The sequence below is a fragment of the Phalaenopsis equestris genome, unplaced genomic scaffold (assembly GCF_001263595.1).
Source record: "Phalaenopsis equestris unplaced genomic scaffold, ASM126359v1 Scaffold000522, whole genome shotgun sequence".
Taxonomy (NCBI): Eukaryota; Viridiplantae; Streptophyta; class Magnoliopsida; order Asparagales; family Orchidaceae; genus Phalaenopsis; species Phalaenopsis equestris.
This window is the reverse complement of record NW_018164962.1, coordinates 1,625,489-1,645,180: the sequence shown is the minus strand read 5'-3', so window position 1 is coordinate 1,645,180 and position 19,692 is coordinate 1,625,489. Positions and strand designations below refer to the sequence as shown.

At 33.3% G+C, this 19,692-nt stretch overlaps 1 protein-coding gene across 6 annotated transcripts in view; it reads left to right on the top strand.

Annotated features, from left to right (window-relative positions):
• LOC110028733 overlaps nucleotides 1-18,876 on the top strand; it is a 62,635-nt gene extending 43,759 nt beyond the window's left edge. For 5 of the 6 annotated variants that reach the window (XM_020730704.1, XM_020730705.1, XM_020730703.1 and 2 more), the window contains 5 exons: nucleotides 2,293-2,343; nucleotides 3,399-3,508; nucleotides 3,712-3,825; nucleotides 4,009-4,134; nucleotides 12,361-12,609. In XM_020730704.1, the coding sequence (XP_020586363.1) occupies nucleotides 2,293-2,343; nucleotides 3,399-3,508; nucleotides 3,712-3,825; nucleotides 4,009-4,134; nucleotides 12,361-12,388 (429 nt within the window). In that variant the 3' untranslated portion in view covers nucleotides 12,389-12,609. Of the gene's footprint in view, nucleotides 1-2,292; nucleotides 2,344-3,398; nucleotides 3,509-3,711; nucleotides 3,826-4,008; nucleotides 4,135-12,360; nucleotides 12,610-18,685 lie in introns of those variants that run through there. The other variant, XM_020730706.1, reaches the window with a different exon arrangement.
• Nucleotides 18,877-19,692: the final 816 nt, after the last annotated feature.

The window sequence follows — 19,692 nt, the reverse complement described above, 5'->3', positions numbered from 1 at the left end:
TTGTCGATTATGAACTCTAAAATCTTTGAGCTTAACTAATTAATTACATAATTCTTATTGATAGGATTACATTAGTTCAAATTTTGTAATTGGAAGAACTAAATTGATCCTAAAAGTTAGGGATCATTTACTTGATCATATTGATAAAATAATCACAATAAGGTAATCCATGTTAATGATGTTGGTAATTGCAGTGCGATGATCATAAAAAATGAACTCATTACATTCAAGATTTTGAAAACATTACAAAAAAAATATTTTATGACACTCACTTTAACTATTAATATCTTATTTAAATTGTCATTCACTTATTAATAAAATAAATATATAAGTAATAATTAAACTAAAAATACTATTGATATAATAATACATTACTATTAAATCTATAAATAAATAATTTCTAACTAATCAAGTTTTATTTAAATAATATATCATATATATAATACGAGTTATTATCGAGTTTAATATTAAGTATTTAACAAGTTACTTGTTAAACGACAAACGAGTGTTCATGAACATAAACGAACAAGTTCAACTATATTCATGTTTAGTTCGTTTAACCTTCAAGCTTTTAAAAATTGTTCAAGCTTGTTTATTTACTAAATTGAAAGAAAATGATGAAGCCTTAATCGAGTCGAACTCAAGTTGTTCATCGAGTGCATTGGTTCATTTACAACCCTACCTGTACCTCTGTTTTTTTCTCACGCTCAATTTGGAACGCCCTCATGTGGTTCTCCGTCTCAGCATATCCTCTTTAGCTTTGCCCAGGTGTCCCTCACCTTTTGAATATCATCTATTGAGGATGCAATTGACAGAACCATCGAATTGAATAGTCAAATGTAGATTAAGGTGTGCGTGGTCCTCCACTTATCCCCCTCAACACTGCCACTTTTTGATTTATCTTAGGTCAGATATCCCTCTTGTCTCTTTCCTACTAAAGTAGCCCTGAGTTAATGCGACCAACACAGATCCATGGTTGGTTCATCAAGCTTCAGATCCACAAAGGGAGATTTAGCTTTGCCAGCATTGGAGCACGTGTTGAGGTAGTGACTCCCGTCGAGATGCTAGCTCCATGTATGAGCCCAACCAAGACCTTCAAAACTTCGAGATTTATCTTCCTCAGAAGCTTCAATCTTTTGTCTCACATTATCTCCATCTCCTTACATCCTTAATTACAAGGATCCAAACCTAGTTCACACATCTTTCTTGTCTATACGTCGCGATCCTATCGTTGCCTTTCTAGGTATCTCTAATTGCAACTGTATCGTTGCGATCCTGTCATGATCTACCTGAGTAGCTCCAATCGCAACTGAATTGTGAAGCTCGAAGATGTGATCCCATCGTTAGCATCCCAGTAGCTCTAATCGCAGCTGTTTCGTCCAGAATCGACTGCTTCATCCAGCTTCACGAGGACGAAGAGGAAGGAAGAGGAAGTTTCGGGTTGTACGCCCTAGATTAGAGCTTTGATACCATAATGAAATAATTGCTCCAAAAAACCGATTTGCACATTAATAACATGGGCTTAAATAGAGTATTACAAGGTTTTACAAATAAACCCCTTTGACTTCTTCAATATTTCCTTTTTTTCCAATAGGACCCTAAATAAGGTCCAATTCTTAATAAAGTATGACATTTGCAACCCACTATTGCTATTATCGCCAAAAACTGTATTTGTTGTAGTTTAATTACGACTATTAAAGCTAGATGACTATTATGCATCTGTGTTTATCACCGTTATAATTTCATCTTCTCTATTTTAGTAGAAGTTTGAACCTATATATTTATAATTTTATAGTGGATTACTTTGCTTAGATTAGGTCCTGCAATTTTTTTCTCTTTCCTTGGTTTTTTCACGTAAAAAATCTTGATGTCTCTTTCTGCTACTTTTCTTTTATCCGCGTGTGTTGGATCTTCTTGCAACACTAAGATGTTAAATTATCACTCTACTAACACAAATTTTCTGACATGCCACTCTTTTCATGTTTTTAAATAGTTTAACAAAATGTAATGAACATTGTAGAAGCACGTTCTTCGAACATGATCATGAGAAGAGCCCTCCTTTTTTTTTTTTTTTTTTTTTTTTTCTGGAATGATTTCAAGTTTCAGCAGCAACCTCTTTGTCGGCTCCTGTTATGGGACTGTGATGAGATTATATTCATAAGAGAAATATCATCTCCATGTGAAATTATTAATACAAGAAAGATACATTAGATAAGGAGAATTTATCGTTTCTCTCGGTGAGCATTGCTATGATAACACTGTATCAATTAGTGTATATTTGCTCTTTTGCAGGCAGTTGCTGAAATCATCGTTTCACGATACTTCAAAGAAAGATTGCAACCGGTAAACTTTCCATAATGTTATGTAATTTTGATCATGCATGTCAGCAAGTTCTAAATTATTTCACTGAATTATATGATTATTTATGCCCTTAAAATTTCCCTGCTGTGTCAGGAAGAAGAAACCCGTGAGTTTATAGCTGAATGACATCATTATTGTTGAGCTGGTTCGATCAAATCAAAAAGGGCCAACTAGCTTTAGCTTGGCACAGCTTTAGCTTCTTCAAGTCATGCCCTAGCTTTGGAGTTTGTGGCAACTCCATAAGTTTTTTGTGGCAAAGAAATCCATTTTTTTGGAATTGAGAGCTTTTTGAAACTTTATTGTTAGTAACTAAGGTTGAATAAATTTCTGAAGAATGATCCAATTTAAGTAGGACATGAGTATTGAGGAGGGTATTTTGGTCACAAAAAATTAGTTTCATTCAAATGTAAGTAAAAAAAGACCACATCATCTAAAATTATGGAATTTTTACTCGTGATAGCCAAAGCTAGTAGGGCAGCGTGCTATTTATACTGTCGCAAGCGTCGTTGCCACTCCATAAGTTGTAATAGCCATGTCATCCTTTTTTTGAGATTGAGAGAGCTTTCCAAAACTTCATTGTCGAGTTGCTTTGCTTGGATAGATTTTGGGAGAATGATTTAACCCTAGAACAGGAGAAGAATTTTGAGGATGAGGCCATTTTGATCACAACAAATTAATTTTATCTTGAGTAAGTAAAAAATGGTAAATCAGCTAAATTAATGTAATATTTAATGCTAGCAAAATGGACCTTTGTGAAAACAGAAAACTAAGGTTTGGGATCTTCATAAAATCTTAAATTGGACTAGGGGTCAAAATGAAGGTTTTGAAAACATGAAACTATGTGAGATGCATCTCAAACATTGGCGATCTGCATGAAATCTACTATAACACGAGGATAGATGTATGCTGCGTTCATTTCCACGTCAAGATTTAAGTCCTCGCCTTTTATGTTTTATTTACGCAATATTCTCTTCTGAATTCATAACTTTGATTTTATATTTCTTAATTCTACGTTTCTATGTTTTAATTTCATGCAGTCAACTCTGGCTGCAATTGCAGAGATTCGTAGTCTGAGATTCGTAAATGGACTGCATTCACATACTGGATTGATGGGAATTGACTATCCTACTGCTTTCTGGATGTACAGGTCAATGCCTTGGACTTGTAAATGTAATATCTAAACTGACGTTTGTACCCATTTTAGAGGTTGCTCTTGTCAAATGTTTTGAAATCGTTTCTTTCGATTTTATCACTCTATTGAGCCAATATACATGGTCAAGCGCCGCGCCCAGTTTTAAGCATTCAGTTTTCCAACCCTCTAATGTGCTTGAAATCCCTTTATTTTTCCAGGGACCTTGGCTTTAGGGCATACGAAGTTAACTCTGTGGAGGACCTGTACAATCCATTTGTGTCCATGTATTTTGGAGCTGCCTATTATACTTGGCTTTCCGAATTTGAAGGAAGGTAAATGCTTATTGTACAAAGCTGAATAAATTTACAGCCTGAATGACAGCACGTAATTCCTCAAATAAATTCCTGATTCCGTAATTATTTCTTATATATTAATTAAAACATCATTTCTATTTTTTATGGATTATGTACTTTGTTGATCTTCTCTGCTCATCTTTGCGCCATATTTGTAATCAGGGAAAGAAGCCAAGAATTTGTCGTTCAAGCATTTATGGGTGGACCAGAGAATGTTAATTTGCAGGAGACGGGCCCTTTTTGGAAGAAGTTTCAGGAGGCTGTGAGATACTACGAAGTACCAGACAAGTATGTTCATTTGCTATGTCATTGAAGATGCATACTTGTTTCTTTCTTTCAATAAACTGTTTTTTTTTTATTCACAAATTGTTTGTTTTTGTGGAATATTTACATATATGCCACTCAATCTTATGTATTTACATATGTAACACCTATAACTCAATTGTTACATACATGGTACTATAGGCTTCGAAAATTGCGACACCAACACACTCCTTTTTTTTTTGTTGGTGTGTGTTGAGAGAGCTTTAAAGATCAAATTTTCATAAGGCAAATGAAATAGTGATAAGATCTAGAGATTTCGCCGTCACTTTGCTAGGACTTTATGATTTAGGGTCAAAGTTGTTTATAGGCGCACGCAAATATAGTTAATTACCCATCTTGATAACAGGAGAACACTTTCGGTAAGACTAGTCATTTAACACTAAATAATCTGTATATTGTAGCAACTGACATGCATTCTAAATTGTAAAATCTATTCCTTGGAGCTTAAAACAGATGTGGGGGAAATGATAACAAACACGATTAAGATCCCCTAGTTCTGTTATCCCTTGTTCTTGTGGTCCCTCATGTTGATTGAACTATCTTTGTCAACAACTATGAGTTGTGTCGTCCAAAGAGACCTTAAATATTTGGGGTGAAAGTTTGTCCAAGAGGATGCATTCAAGTTGACATTAGCTAGCATAAGGTTTTGTGCCAATTAATTGTACCTTTATAATTCACAATACAACTCAAAGGAGTTATTGGGAAAATAATGGTTGCGGGTGTAACTGTTATATATGTCAAAGTTTTGAGAAAAATAGGCTGAATTCTGAATAGGCTCGACGCTTTTTCCCTTTGCTTTCATTCCATTAAATAATAATCTTACAATCTATTTTAGGTACAATAATAATCTTACAATCTATTTTAGGTACAAAATATTCAGTATAATCTATTTTAGATAACTAAACAATACATATTTCTAATCTAAATATTCAGCTTAAAGAGAAATAAATCAGAATAAAAATATTAAAAATAATTTAAATAAGAAAGCTCATAATTATAAAAAATTCTTGATTTAGCTGTCTGATTTCTGTTCTTTCTGATTGACATCCTCCCTCAAATTGATGTTGACTGATCAGGAAGCGTCAATTTGCCAACAAGAAACTGATAACACTGCCGGGATAAAATTCTCAAGTCGTGAGTGCCAAAGCTGAGAATGTCGCAGCCTTAGAGACAACTCCTGAACTATAACATGATTTGAGCAAAGAAAAGCAAGAAATTCTTTATCATTGTCGTCCAGAAATTCGAATCATAGCCATAAGAAAGATCCACTTCTAGTTACACGATCTAAATTCTATCGATTATAGCCCACAAATAGGATCCAGTTACACAATCCAGATGCTATCGATCATAGTCTACAAGTAGGATCCACGTGCTAATCCAAATGCTACAGATCATAGCCCACAAATAGGATCTAGTTATACAATCCATATGCTATCGATCATAGCCTACAAGTAGGATCCGCGTCCCGATCCAAATGCTATCGATCATAGCCCATAAATAATCTAGTTCCTAATCCAAATGCTACCGATCATAGCCCACAAGTAGGATCTGCGTTCTGTTATATGATCCAAATGCTATTAATTCTTCCTGTGACGACGAAGACGATTTGTTCCCTGATCTTCACGCCAAAAGTGTTGAAGCCGAGATGTCGAAGCCGTTGACTGTCAAAGATACCGCAGAAGCAGCGATGCATAACGAAGAAGATCTGAATCAGACGGATAATAATACAAACATGACAACCCTTTTCAACCCAATAATCTTTATACTCCACAATGAATGGATTTTGCACTTTAGAATAAGTTCCATCTCTTAGCGAGCAGACCTGCGACATCTATCTGTTTGTCGAGCAAGTTTGGTCTTCTTCAAGAAATAATTCTTCTTTTCCACCTTGTTCTTCACGAGAAGAGCAAAGCCACATACCCCTTTGTCGATCTACTCCAAAACCTCATGCTTACCAACAATTCTAAACTCGAGCTCGACAATAGAGGGGGATTTGTGGGTTGGAGGGATCGTTAATGCGGAGACTAAACCATTCAAGAAGATGAGTCTGCATTATTGTTGAAGAGATTGATCGTCTCCGATACCATGTCAGGTGGGGAATCAAGGTAATGAAATAATTTCTCCCTTCCCGCAAGAAGACCTGCGGGAAGGAAGTCTTGTCGGTCTCCAACAACTACTGGTGGCTAGTGCAAAATTTTGGCTCTGATATCATGTCAAAGTTTTGAGAAAAACAGATTGAATTCTGAATAAGCTCGATGTCTTTTCCCTTTGCTTTCATTCCATTAAATAATAATCTTACAATCTATTTTAGGTACAAAATATTCTGTATAATCTATTTTTGGTAACTTAATAATATATATTTTTAATCTAAATATTCAGCTAAAAGGGAAATAAATCAGAATAAAAGTATTGACAATAATTTAAATAAAGAAGCTCTTAATTATAGAAAACTCCTAATTTAGCTGTCTGATTTCCGTCCTTCCTGATTGACAATATAATTGTGTCATTTGTCGGCAACTATCTGGTTAGAGGGCTTTGGTCGTAACCGCTATTTTTTGGTGTCATTTGACGCAAAATCACGCGGTTAGAAAAATGAGGCCATGCCTTTAGTATTATGCAACTGTTTCGATTGTAAATATGTTGATACATTTGATATGACATTTACACTTTGTGAGTTGAATTTGATCGAAAGATTGTCACTCGTGACAAACTATTGCGGATGGAGGATGAAATTTGCTTCAGTCTTTTATGCTATCATTTTTAACTCAGAATATTTTGACTGATTACTTTAAAAATCTTGATTTTAAAAAGATTAACCCATTCAATTGAGATTTTCAATGAACGCGTCCATCATCGCGGATTGGATTGCTTGAATTTTATTTTAAATTCATTAATTTTGATATTTTTAGAATATTATTCTTGTCAACTCCAGTCCTGATGAGGAGGAAGGATTATGGTATATGATTTGGGTTTATAAATTCTTATATGTATGATTTGAATATTTATTAGAACTTACTAGAATCGTTAATTCTAGTCCTTGAAAGAAGGTTCAGGCTAGTTGAGTGTAACTTACAACCCTACAGTATAAGAAAAAACAACCTTATATTTGTGATTTAGACATTTATTGAAATTACTAGACTCGTCACTCTAATTCTAGAAAGGAGGATCAAACTAGTTGAGTGAGGCTTACAACCTTACCCTATAGGCAAGATGATCAAATTGATTGCTTTTAAAATATGAACTATTTGAATGTAATTTTAGCCTTCTCTTGTGCAACAATCCTTAGTAATTCGTTAAAATATTTAGTATTTTAATTGGAGCTCATGCGAGTGTATAATTTCATACATTTGGATATCTTAAAGAATTTTATAGATTTTGAAGGGTTGTACAATCTTTAAACAATAATTTTGTTATGAAATTTACATAAAGAGATTTTGAAATCATGAATAGGATTCTTATTTATATGAATGTACTAAGGCACACATATTTCATGAGAGTACGGACTATTACTCACACAATCTTGAAACACTTTCACATATTTCAAAACATTGCATTTGAATTAGAAGAAAACGATGAAGTTTATATAAATTTTGAAATCATTCAGAGCTTGAAATATTCTCATAAATTATATAATTTTGAGCTTTAAAAGGGCCATGTTCTGTCCGCTTGCAAATTGGAATTGCAAATTTGGTGAGAATATGATTTTTTTAAAATTCATCATCTAATCAATAAGTATTATTCATTTACTATTTTAATCTTCGTGTGATAAAATCTTGCTTTCTCATGAGTTATTAAAATTTTCATATAGATTATTATTTATGCCACATTTAAGTTTTTTAAGTCCAATGATTAGTTTAAAATTTTATTGAAAGGCCACTTTTTTATTTGTCATATTATATACTCAGTTAGTCCATATTTTAAGTCATTTGCAAGTCCAACATCACTAGAAACTTCGACAGCCTCTTGGCTATCACAACCTATCTTAGGGCTTGAAATTAACCAAGACGAACACAAATGGTTGGATGATGAAAAGTTAATTTTCAGCGTTCATTTTCTATAAATAACATTAACAAATGAAAGGACCACGATAGAAAAGACATTAAATTAAAATAATTATAAATTTACCTCAAATCATATTATTTGTGTCTTCTATAAACATTTTTTTTCTATTGTACTTCTTTTAACAAAGTGATTAAACCTATAATCTTAATTTAAAATGATAGTGAGAAAAAATATGAGTGAGTACACCTATCTAAACTGCAGTAACGTAACGAAAATGAAAGAATATGCATGTCAATTAACCGATTAACCTTTTAATAAATCTGCATAAAAGTATTTAATAATTTATAAATGTGATTGATCACGATATTTCATAACATTGAATATGTTTACAATATCAATAATATGCATATATCATTTTATATATGTACAATTGTTACAGGACCTTCATATAAAATTGTACTATTTAAGATACTTCAATATACATGTTATTTTTTATTTATGTGCATGAGTATCTTAGTGTCCCTCTGTTAATATCATAAAGTGGCGAACTCTATCATAATCAAACATTCACATACATTCAGTTTATGTGGTTTATATCATCTATACGTCTATTTCATTCGATTCAATATATTTTATATTATCCTTCAAATGTAAAACCATCATAATAATATGATCAAAAAAAAGAAGAGCATATAAATTTGAATAAATCTTGACAATTGAATTTATAAGTTGTAGTAACTATCAATGTAACTGATTAAGAAGAAACAAATTTGCTATTACAGATCAAAAGTAAGAATACCCACTTGCTTTCACTTTATAAAATGATCCTTTAACTTGTGCAATATTAATTGGATTCCTGAGATTGATTTATTAGAATAATATTTAATACTTATGACTTCAGTTGAATTTAAGCATTACCATAGCTTAAATGCAAAAATTCTTGCCTGATTGATGTGACAAATTCTATGTGATTTCAATCCAAAATCCTTCTTGCTTACTAACCTTAATTAGCAATAAAACCTATTTTAATACCTAATAATTTATAATTTTATTGATAAAATAAAATATTAAATAAACATTGACTCTGCTAATGCGTACCTTCTTCTTCTTTCCTCAATTTGAAACGTTCTTCCTATAAAATTTTTTATATTAAATCATAACTTAATATTTTATGCATTTAATTAAACATGATAAATTCAAGACTTAAATTTAAGCATTAACATTCTAGAGCTTTCAGTTCACCTTCGGTTCAACTACTACACAAGTTAGTTTTCTTCTTCACATGCACACAGCTTGCTTCTCTATTCTTCTTCCTTGGGCTACTCAAACCTGCAACCCTCCTTCGGCTTCAACACAGAGCCGCTCCCTCTCTTATTGCTTTGCCTGAAGCCTCACCTCCTCCTTTATCTTCTCCCTTCTCATAGGAATCGCTCGACACCTCTCTTCCTCACATTCAGCTGGCTTGATTGCGAGACTGTCTACTTCTCCTCTCCTCGAACCTACAAGATAGGGTTGGAAATGATCCCGTCTTCTTGTTCTTCTTCTCTGCAGTGTCCCTTTCTTCTTTCTTCTCCTTTAAAACGTTGTCTCTTTCTTCTTTATTCAAACCCACAAGCTAAGACTTCACTAGGGCCGGCTCTCCACCTAAAACGAGAAGTCGCTTGCTCGCCTTCCCTTCCTCTTGCTTTTCATTCTCCTTTGCCGTCGTTTCTTTCTTCCTCTCAGCCTCCCTCTCTCACCTTCTTGGTCTGTTAGGAACGAAAGGATCTATTCTTCAACTCATAAAGACGAAACGAGATTAGCGAGGTTTTCATTCTCACCTAAAACGACTGCACTTATTGAAACTCTTAATAATAATAACATTATTATTAATTTTATTTCTTTATTTATTTATTCAGTTATTACACTCGCGTCCTCCCTTTTAGGAGATTGCATCGGGTTGCCTAACATTCCCAAGTATCTATAAGACATACTAGTCCATGTCGTGAGACACTGTGTTAGGAGAAAATCTTCTAATCTACCGGTCTATAAGATACGAGCAGTTCTTAGATTTTTTTAGATGAAAATATTGTTATCACAATTTTCCTATGTCTATACCTTTGTTGTGAGATGACGGTGAAACAAGATTGATGAGTTGACAAATCACCACAAAATTCTTTTTCTCCCCCTACTTCTCTCTTCTCTCCTTTCTCTCTCTACCTCTCTCTTTCTTAGAAACTATGGTTGTTCGTACACAATGATTTCGGGCCAGTGCAATACAGGTTTATTTGGGTTGGGCTTGAGATAGTATAGAAGGTAGGGTTGATTCAACAACATAGTGGATTCTTTTTTAAGGATGGTAGCATGGTAAGCAAGCAAAAATGGAGTGTTCGGCAACTACAGTTGAAATCGAGGGATGGGAATTTCAACTTGTGATCGAGTGCAAGGCATAGATGAAAAGGAGAAAGGAGTTCTCTGGAATCATATGGGAAGAGTAAGAGCTTCAAAGGCCTTTGTACGCAGCGATCCCATCGTTTCATTTCCTTTTGGCTCTAGTCACGACTGTATCGCTTGTGTTGGTGTTGCTCGAATAGAGAGGCCGATCGTGAGCGAGAAAAGATGGGAGTTTTTGTGATCCTTGTATGATGTGTTCTCATCGTTGCTTTCCCATTAGTTGGATTGTGAAGATATGCCATCACTGAAGAATCACAACACCGCGAGGTATTTCTGAATGGACCAGAGTAGAAGCAGGAAGGTCGGTGAGGGGTGGAGCGGAATAAGTGAAAGACGTGATGACCTCATTGACAGCCGGGTCAAAAACACCTCAAATTTGAATTCCTTTAAAATTATCGCTTGTGATTGATCGTAGAGCCTCCTATGGGTGCAAGTGACATGAATCTCGTTAATTGTGTGCGTCGCTGTGTGCATTGTGGTATTCGTGCATCCTGTAAGCGCGCGGAGATCGCAATGGGCTTTCCTAGGGTTTCAGATCCTAAGGGTACTTGACTTGAGTTTCGTCGCGCTGGTTTTAATCGACTCAACTAAGCGTTGAGAATTTTAGAACCAGTCACATGAAACTGTGAGGAGTCAAGAAGTGACTTGAATTTCTAATCGGTGTAAGGGCCCTAGGCTAGTTCTCTAAGAGAGTCGGTAGGAAACCCTAAAGGCTAGACCCTATGCTCTAAGAAGAGGAAGTGACCTCACCAAAAATGAGGTCAACTGACTGGTGCTACAGTATGTCTCCAAGTGGGAGATTGTTATGAGTGGAGACTAATTTGGTGAGTAGTGGGACGGAGCCCCTGGCTCCTATGCGCCAGGTTGTGAGCGCTTAAGACACTTACTTGGGTGCTGCTCGAACAGAGAAGTCGGTCCCTATGCGCCGGCTTTGTACGCATATGCACCCATATAAGCGCTTAGGCGCCTGTTTCCCGAGAGCTTAGTGCATGGCACGAAGTTCAATGTCTATGTGCCAGGAGTTGTTGGTGTTGGGAATTGGTTTTTAAACTCGATTTCGAGTGGTGTAAGGTAGGGCTTGGTGTATCTTTCTTCGGTATTCTTCGACAAGCATCCCGGTGATGGTGAGGAGTGTCAAAGAGATGAATTTCGGTGATTCGACATGATTTTTTCGTCTGATGGGAAATAAAAGATTGTGGAGCGAGTCCTGTAAGTTTTCTTTGTGTGTGGAGAGAAAACTTATGTGATTTCTTTGAAAACCCTTCTAAATGTCATAATAAAAATTTCTGGTGGTGTGGCTCCGTGATTTTTTTCCCATTCTCGGGCTTTTCCACTTAAATTTTTATGTGCTTGTCTAGTTGCTTTGATTATGCTTCTGTTCAAATTCTTGTTCTAGTTTTTTATCGAATTGGTGCGATCCCGTTATTCCACAGTGTGGTTTAGTTTCTAATTGATCCTAAGCCTCAGTAAAGTAAATAATTGGTCGTTGTGTGATTCCTATCAGATTTAGTAAATCTTATTTAACGTAAATCCTTGTTGCCGTCAAAAACCGTCTAAATGTAAAAGGTAAAGTTTAGGTGTTAGATATGTAAATGAGTGAGTTGAGCGTTATGTATCTAAATGCCCTCTTTTTTTTAACATTGTTAACCACTGATGATGACCTGGGCTCTTTGGGTTGAAGTGTTTTCCTCGTTCTCTCCGTTGTTTTATTGCCTTTTTATCCTTCTTATTTAAAATTTTAATGAATCTCAACAGGGAAGGAAGAGGCTGCTGCATCTTATGATCTGTTAGCATAATCTAACCTTGCGGTCTTCGCAGGTAGGCCATTCAAGATGGGTTCTTTCATCTTAATCTTATGATTGATTATTTTATTTTATTTTATTTTTTTTCCATATACTCATTAAGCACCCTAGTTCATGCTGTGGAGTTTCCTTGGATTAATGATTATGCTATGAAGATTCACTAAGAAACAATTATTCCTTTATTTGTCAAGAATTGAGTGTTTTAGCCATATGCACTATTTTGTTGCATGATATTTTTTTCTAGTGTTATTTGCTCGATAACTTCAAAATAAATTTATTTGTACGACATGCTGTATTTGCATTTGACAATAGAGCTTATATATATATATATCCAGCACAACTTGCCAAACAAAAATAGGAAGTTAAAAAGTTGATAACTAATGTAAGGTGATACATATATGTAAAAATTAAAGTTTAGGTGTCTGATAAGTAAATACATAGGAATGGAGTGTTATGTTCGTAAATCATCCTAAACTGTAACACAATATCAATCTGCCTTCTTCTACAAGTCTCAACCTTTTCATAAGCGCCACATCTGTTGATTACTAATGTCGGTTCAAACAAATCCCTTCAAATCTATCCCTAAATATCCTTCCTCCCTCCATAAATTAGGCTTTCAATTTTCTCTAGTTGCTTGTTATTTCTATTATTTCATTAGTCTGGTTCATGGTTCTCTAGTTTCATAAAAATGAAGTGCTAGAGCAGTGTCTGATTTTTTTTTTTATCATTTCATATTCATTTTAAACCTTTTTGTAAGAGCAGATTATAATAATAAATAATTTTCCTTTTTTTTTGGCTTCTCATCATATTTCTACTGCTCTTACTTTCTTCATTGATGTAACCATTTATCTATGCAGTAAACTCTGCATCTGATAGCTTCAGTACGCATAGATTTTCCTATAGAACAAATTCCTGTTTATACTGACTGCTAAGGGCTCATTTTGTTGTTTTAAGTTAGGAAAATGCTTTAAAGAAATGATGAATTTATTTAATTCATTATTTGATTTGGGTAATTAGAAACACTTCGGATTTTGCAACATATAAACATCCTTAAAATCCTTACAAAGTGGCATTCATTGTTCACATTTTTTAAGCGTAAAAATTACATAATCACTAACATATTTTTATAAATGAGCCCTATGTGATTATTTTCCTGCTACGAAATTGATGCGATGCTAGGTAAGAGATAAAGCGAAGAGAATAATATATTTATGTGGAAAATTCAAAATTGAAAAAATCATGAGCAAAGATGAGAGAGAATTTACCATATCAAAGGAGAATTGTAAGTGGGGATTGGTGGCTACCATAACATAACACCCCAAAAATCCTAAACACACCCAATTCTTACATATTTGCATATCTAATACTTCAATTTTACATTTTACATTTATAACAGCTAAATAATTCATATTATATAAAACAATATTATTATTTTAAAATTTAAAAAATATTTTAAATTTGTGACTCAAATTTGATGGGTCTCCCTTGTCTCATAAGAAAACTATGAGCATATGGATTAAGTCTTAAAATGAAACTATGAGCAAACAAATTGAAGACCCCTATTGTTTGATTATACTTCTAATAACTTTTAGATTATAATTTGTGTGCTCTTGCTTTATTAGCTCCCTCTCAATTAATTTATTTAAAAGGAATTACAAAAATCTATAAGTAACTCCCATTTCTTAATAAATATAACTCATTTTTCCTTGGGTTGGTTTTATGATTGTCGAAGTCTTTTACATGTAATTTCTTGTTTGACAATTAATTCTCGTTATCTACTCGAGATTTTTCTTATTTTGGGGTTTCTACATAAAATTTGTGTTATTTCTCTTGTTTATTTCATTGTTATAACATTGATTTTATAATAAGTGATATCAAAGCCAAATTTTTAATATTTACCGTCAAAGTTTTGAGAAAAATAGGCTGAATACTTAATAGACTCAATTGCCTTTTCCCTTTGCTTTCATTCCATTACATAACAATCTTACAATCTATTTTAGGTACAAAATAAAGTTCATAATCTATTTTAGGTAACTTAATAATACATATTCTTAATCTAAATATTCAGCTAAAAGGGAAATAAATTAGAATAAAGATATTGGAAATAAGGAATCTTCTAATTATAGAAAACTCCTAATTTAGCTGCCTGATTTCCGTCCTTCCTGATTGACATCCCCCTCACTTTGATGTTGACTGATCAGGGAGCATCAATTTGCCAACAAGAAATTGATAACACTGTCCGACCAAAAATCCTCAAGCCATGAGTGCCGAAGCCGAAAGTGTCGAAGCTGAGAATGCCGAAGTCTAAGAGTGTCGAAGCGTGAGAGTGTCGAAGTCTGAGAGTGCCGAAGTCGAGAGTGCTGAAGCTGAGATTGCCGAAGTCGTCAGTCTAGGAAGGAGTGTCGAAGCCTTCAATCCTTGAGTGCGACAAAGAAGCCGAAGTTGAAGCGGACGAAGCCGAAGCCGAAGTAGTTGAAGATGCCACAGAAGCAGCGATGGCTAGCGAAGGTGATCTGACGAAATAATAAGACGACGAGCAGACGAGCGATAATCAAGGCATAAAAATAGTTCCTCCCCGTCCCGCAAAAAGGCCGATGACTATCGGTGGTTATGATAATAATTTGGCTCTGATACTATGTCAAAGTTTTGAGAAAAATAGGCTGAATACTTAATAGGCTCGATTGTCTTTTTCCTTTGCTTTCATTCCATTAAATATCAATCTTACAATCTATTTGAAGTACAAAATAAAGTGCATAATCTATTTTAGATAACTTAATAATACATATTCCTAATCTAAATATTCAGCTAAAATGGAAATAAATCAGAATAAAGATATTAAAAATAAGGAAGCTTCTAATTATAGAAAACTTCTAATTTAACGGTCTAATTTCCGTCCTTCCTGATTGACATTTACAATAACAGTGAAATATAACATTCTTGTTTTAAATCGGAACACCAGATTTTTTATTTGGTAGATTAAGATGCAAGTTATCTCAGTGCAGATGGATCTTGATGATGCATTATTTGGTTTTGAAAAAATGTACTTAATCATGGATGTTTGAGAAAAAAACAATGCATAGATCAAAAGGTTTTACCTCAAATTCATATTCATCTATCAAATTAGATTTATAGGATATTTTGAAGGAGAAGACGGTTGCTCTATTATGGCTCTCATCAACAAGTTATATTTGAAGTAACATTTGCACTCCCGCGGGATGACAAAAGGTGCATCTCTTATATCCCTTAACTAATTTTAAGTATATCGTCTATGATTTAAAAGCTATGGAAGGTAAGTGTGTCGAAGAATGTTAGGCGTAATTATGTTTTGTTCTCTGTCTTCATTATGTCCAATGTTTTGAGGTATCATCTTGTATGGGCAAGGTACATTTTAGCTAAAGTGTGTGGTGCTTTATTTTTAAAGAAAAGATGAACTAACATGTGAATGAACATGTTGCTCAAACTGGATGGCTTATTGTTTGAGGTAGAACTCAAGAGAGTAGTTGCGCTACCGATACAAAGAGTAGATCAAAATCCATAAATAATAATAAGATCTACAATTATTACAAAAAAAAGGGCATATCAAAATTAATGTTAAAATCTGCAAAATAAAAGTAAGATAATAACTTGTAATCATAAAAGTAAACAAATAGATCATTCTGGTGAAACTAGTGTTGTTGAATAACTTATTATTAATAATGAATTTCTAGTTGTCTTTGATGACAAACCTTGTGATGGTTGGGTTCTTGATTTTACCTGCATAATGCATGTCCCATTATTGATTGATTTTCAAGATATGAAGTGGTGGTGTAAAGGGGCAATAATGTTTCTTGTAAGATAATTAGTGCTTATGATAATTAAAATATTTTATGGAGTCATTAGAACAATAAGAAATGTGAGGTGTGTCCTAGATCTAAAAAGGAATTTAATTTTCTTTAGTACACTTGATGCTGAAGTATATAAGTACTATAGCTCTTATTATGATGGCAAGACAAAAGAAAACCTCTTGTTACGATGAAATGAAATGATAGAAAAAGACTGCAGGACTATATATTTTGCTATGCTCTAGAGCGGTAGGTGATGCTAAATTTATTAATTTTCCATTTCAGATGATGAAGTAAATAGATTTTGGCACGTGCATCTTAATTATATGAGTGAGAATGAGATAATTGAACTAAGTTGAAGAGGACTTCTAAATGCTCAAATGTATTATTTAGTTCTGTGAGCACCATGTATTTGAAAAATAGAAGAGAGTTAAGTTTAATATTGACATTCACATGACCATGGAAATACTAGACTGTATATTCGGACCTTTGGCGACCATCCACAGTATCGTTTGTGGATATTGTCAAATATATGTTGACGTTCATTGATAATTTTTTGAGAATGATTTGAGTTTTCTTCTTGAAGTAGAAGAGTGATATTTTTTACTACTTTTTAGGAGTGGAAGATTATAATTGAGAAGCATATTAGAAAACGAATTAAATGCCTTCACACTAATAAATGGTTATAGTTTATTCAAGAGAATTTAATTTCTTCTACACATTAGAAAGAATTTTGAGAGGCTTCTTAGTTTGGCACACTTCGCGATAAAATGGTGTGATATAGTGATGAATACGACCTAAAGGAGAATGTTCCTTGCATACTCTCTAATGTTGGGCTATTTTAAGTCATTTTGGGCTAAAGTTGTTTCTATAACTTTTTATTTGGTGAATCACTCTTCTTCTATTACTATTGCAGGAAGACTGCACAAAAGATTTGGTTAGGTAAATCTATAGATTATTTTAATTTAAATTTTTTTTATTGCCCTGAATATGCTTATACTAATAGTGTCAAATTAGATATTAGATCCATAAAGTGTGTATTTCTTGGTTATAAAATTAGGGTTAAAGGCTATAAGTTATGATACCCGGAAACCAAGAAAATGATCATTAGTAGAGATATGTTTGATGAGTCATTCTTGTTACATACAACACATGCTACATAATCTAATGTCGATTAGAAGGCGGTGTCTAGTAGACAAATAGAGCTTCAGATTTAGACAGATACATTATTGGCCATGATTTCTAAGTCAAATTCAGATAGTCATGGTGATGTTGTTTTCCCATCACCACGTCAATAATCATCATAATATTTTATTGCTACAGATAGAACAAGAGGATAAGTAAAGCTTTCTCATATGTATGATGAGATCGATTTAGTTGCTTGTGCTTTAAATATAATCAAATGTATTGAGTTTGGTGATGAACCTTATAGCTATAGAGAAGTTGTTAATTCAGTTGACTTAGGTAAGTTAATGATCGCAATGCAATAGAAGATTGAATCCCTACACAAAATTAGGACTTGAGATTTGGTAAAGTTGTCTTAAAGCAAAAAAGTTGTTCTATGCAAATGGGTGTTTCAGAAAAAAGAAACACCAAGGCTTGAAGATGCTAAATATAACACTAGAGTTATTGTAAAAAAATTCAGTCAAATTTCAAGTATAGACTTTACAAATGTACACTCTAGAGGTTAAATATAGTTCAATTCGAATTTTATTGGGTATTGTGGCTTAAGCGTAACCTTGCACTTTTAAGTAGTTAGATATAAAGACTACATTTTTATATGAAGAGCTTGATTAGGACATATATATGCAGCAGTCTAAAAGCTTTGTGGTTATGGAAAAAGAAGATTATATTTGTTTGTTGAAGAATATATTTATGATTTAAAAAAGTTTCTTAGGCAGTTGTATCAATATTCTGACTCGTTTAAGATTTCCCATTAGTTTAAAAGAAGAACCTAGGATAATTGTGTTTACTTAAAGAATAATAATAAAGAATATTTTATCTATTTGCTCTTATATGTTAATGATAAGTTTATGGCTGCCAAGATTAAAAAAAGACATTAAGAACTTAAAAGTTCAACTTAGTAATGAATTTGAGATAGGAAAATTTAGGAGCTGTGAAAACAATATTTTGCATGGAGATTTAGAGAGAGAGAAATATTATAAGTTATTTTTTAGAGAAAGAGTACATTGAGAAAGTTCTGTATATGCTTAATATGTAGAATGTCACCTATGAGTACTCAATTAGCTGCACATTTCAAACTCTCATCAGCTTTGTGTTCACAATCAGATGATGAGATTGAGTATATGTCTTGAGTTTCATATTTCAATGTGATGTGATGTCTCATGTATGTTTATGATATGTTCTCATCTAGACTTATCATCTGCAGTCAGTTTACTATTAAATACATGATTAATCCATGCAAAAATTGTGAAAAGCAATTCAATGGATCCTCAGGTCTCTACGTGGACTAAAGGATGTTTGTTCATAGGTCGGGAGGGATACACATAGAATCATTGTTTATGTTGATTCAAATTTGGTTCAGAACCTAACATGAGATCATTTACATGATATATGTATACTATTGGTGGTTGTTCGATTAGTTGAGAGGTCATTAATGACAATATTTACAATTGAAGCCGTGTATATATGAATTACTAAAACTTCCAAAGAAAGTATTTTGTTGAAATGTCTATTTGAAGATTTAAGTGAAGATTGAAAATTATCACAGTAATGTGTGATAGTCAGAATGATATTTGTCTCAACAAAGATAAGACGATTCATGGGAAAGCAAAACATGTTGATATTTGTTATCACTTTATTCATAAAATTATCGCTTTTGGTGATATTATTGTGAGTAAGATCATCACTCGTGATAACCATGTGGATATGATAATTTGGGCATCCTCAATAGTATAGCTTGAGCATTGCTGAGACTTGATATTCATTTTTTATCATTAGAGTTTTGTGGAAGATGTGTAAAATGTTTTTTGTTGAAAATTAAATGTATATATATTTTTTTATTTTGAGAATTCTTGTCAATGTAGAGATTGTTAAATCTATAACCCGAGTTTTGTGAGACACACTGTCTTATAGAAAATTGTAACCGCAAAAATTATAACTTTAGAAGGAAGCTCTGAGCATACAAATTGAATGATTCCACCATTTGTTTGATTTAATAATAGCCTTTAAATTACAATACGTGTCTCTTGCTTTATTGGCTCCCTCTTAATTAATTTATTGAAAAGGCATCTTGAAGTCCATAAATACCTTATTTTTCTTGTACAAAAAAACTCACTTTCTCTTAGTTTGGTTTTTTGTCACCCGGAGCTCTCTACTTATAATTTCTTAATTGACATAGTAAATTCTACTCTTTTGTCCATGTTTTTTTTTTTTCCATTTTGAGTTTTTCAGATAAAATCTGTGTTCTTCCTCTGATATATATATATATATATATATATATA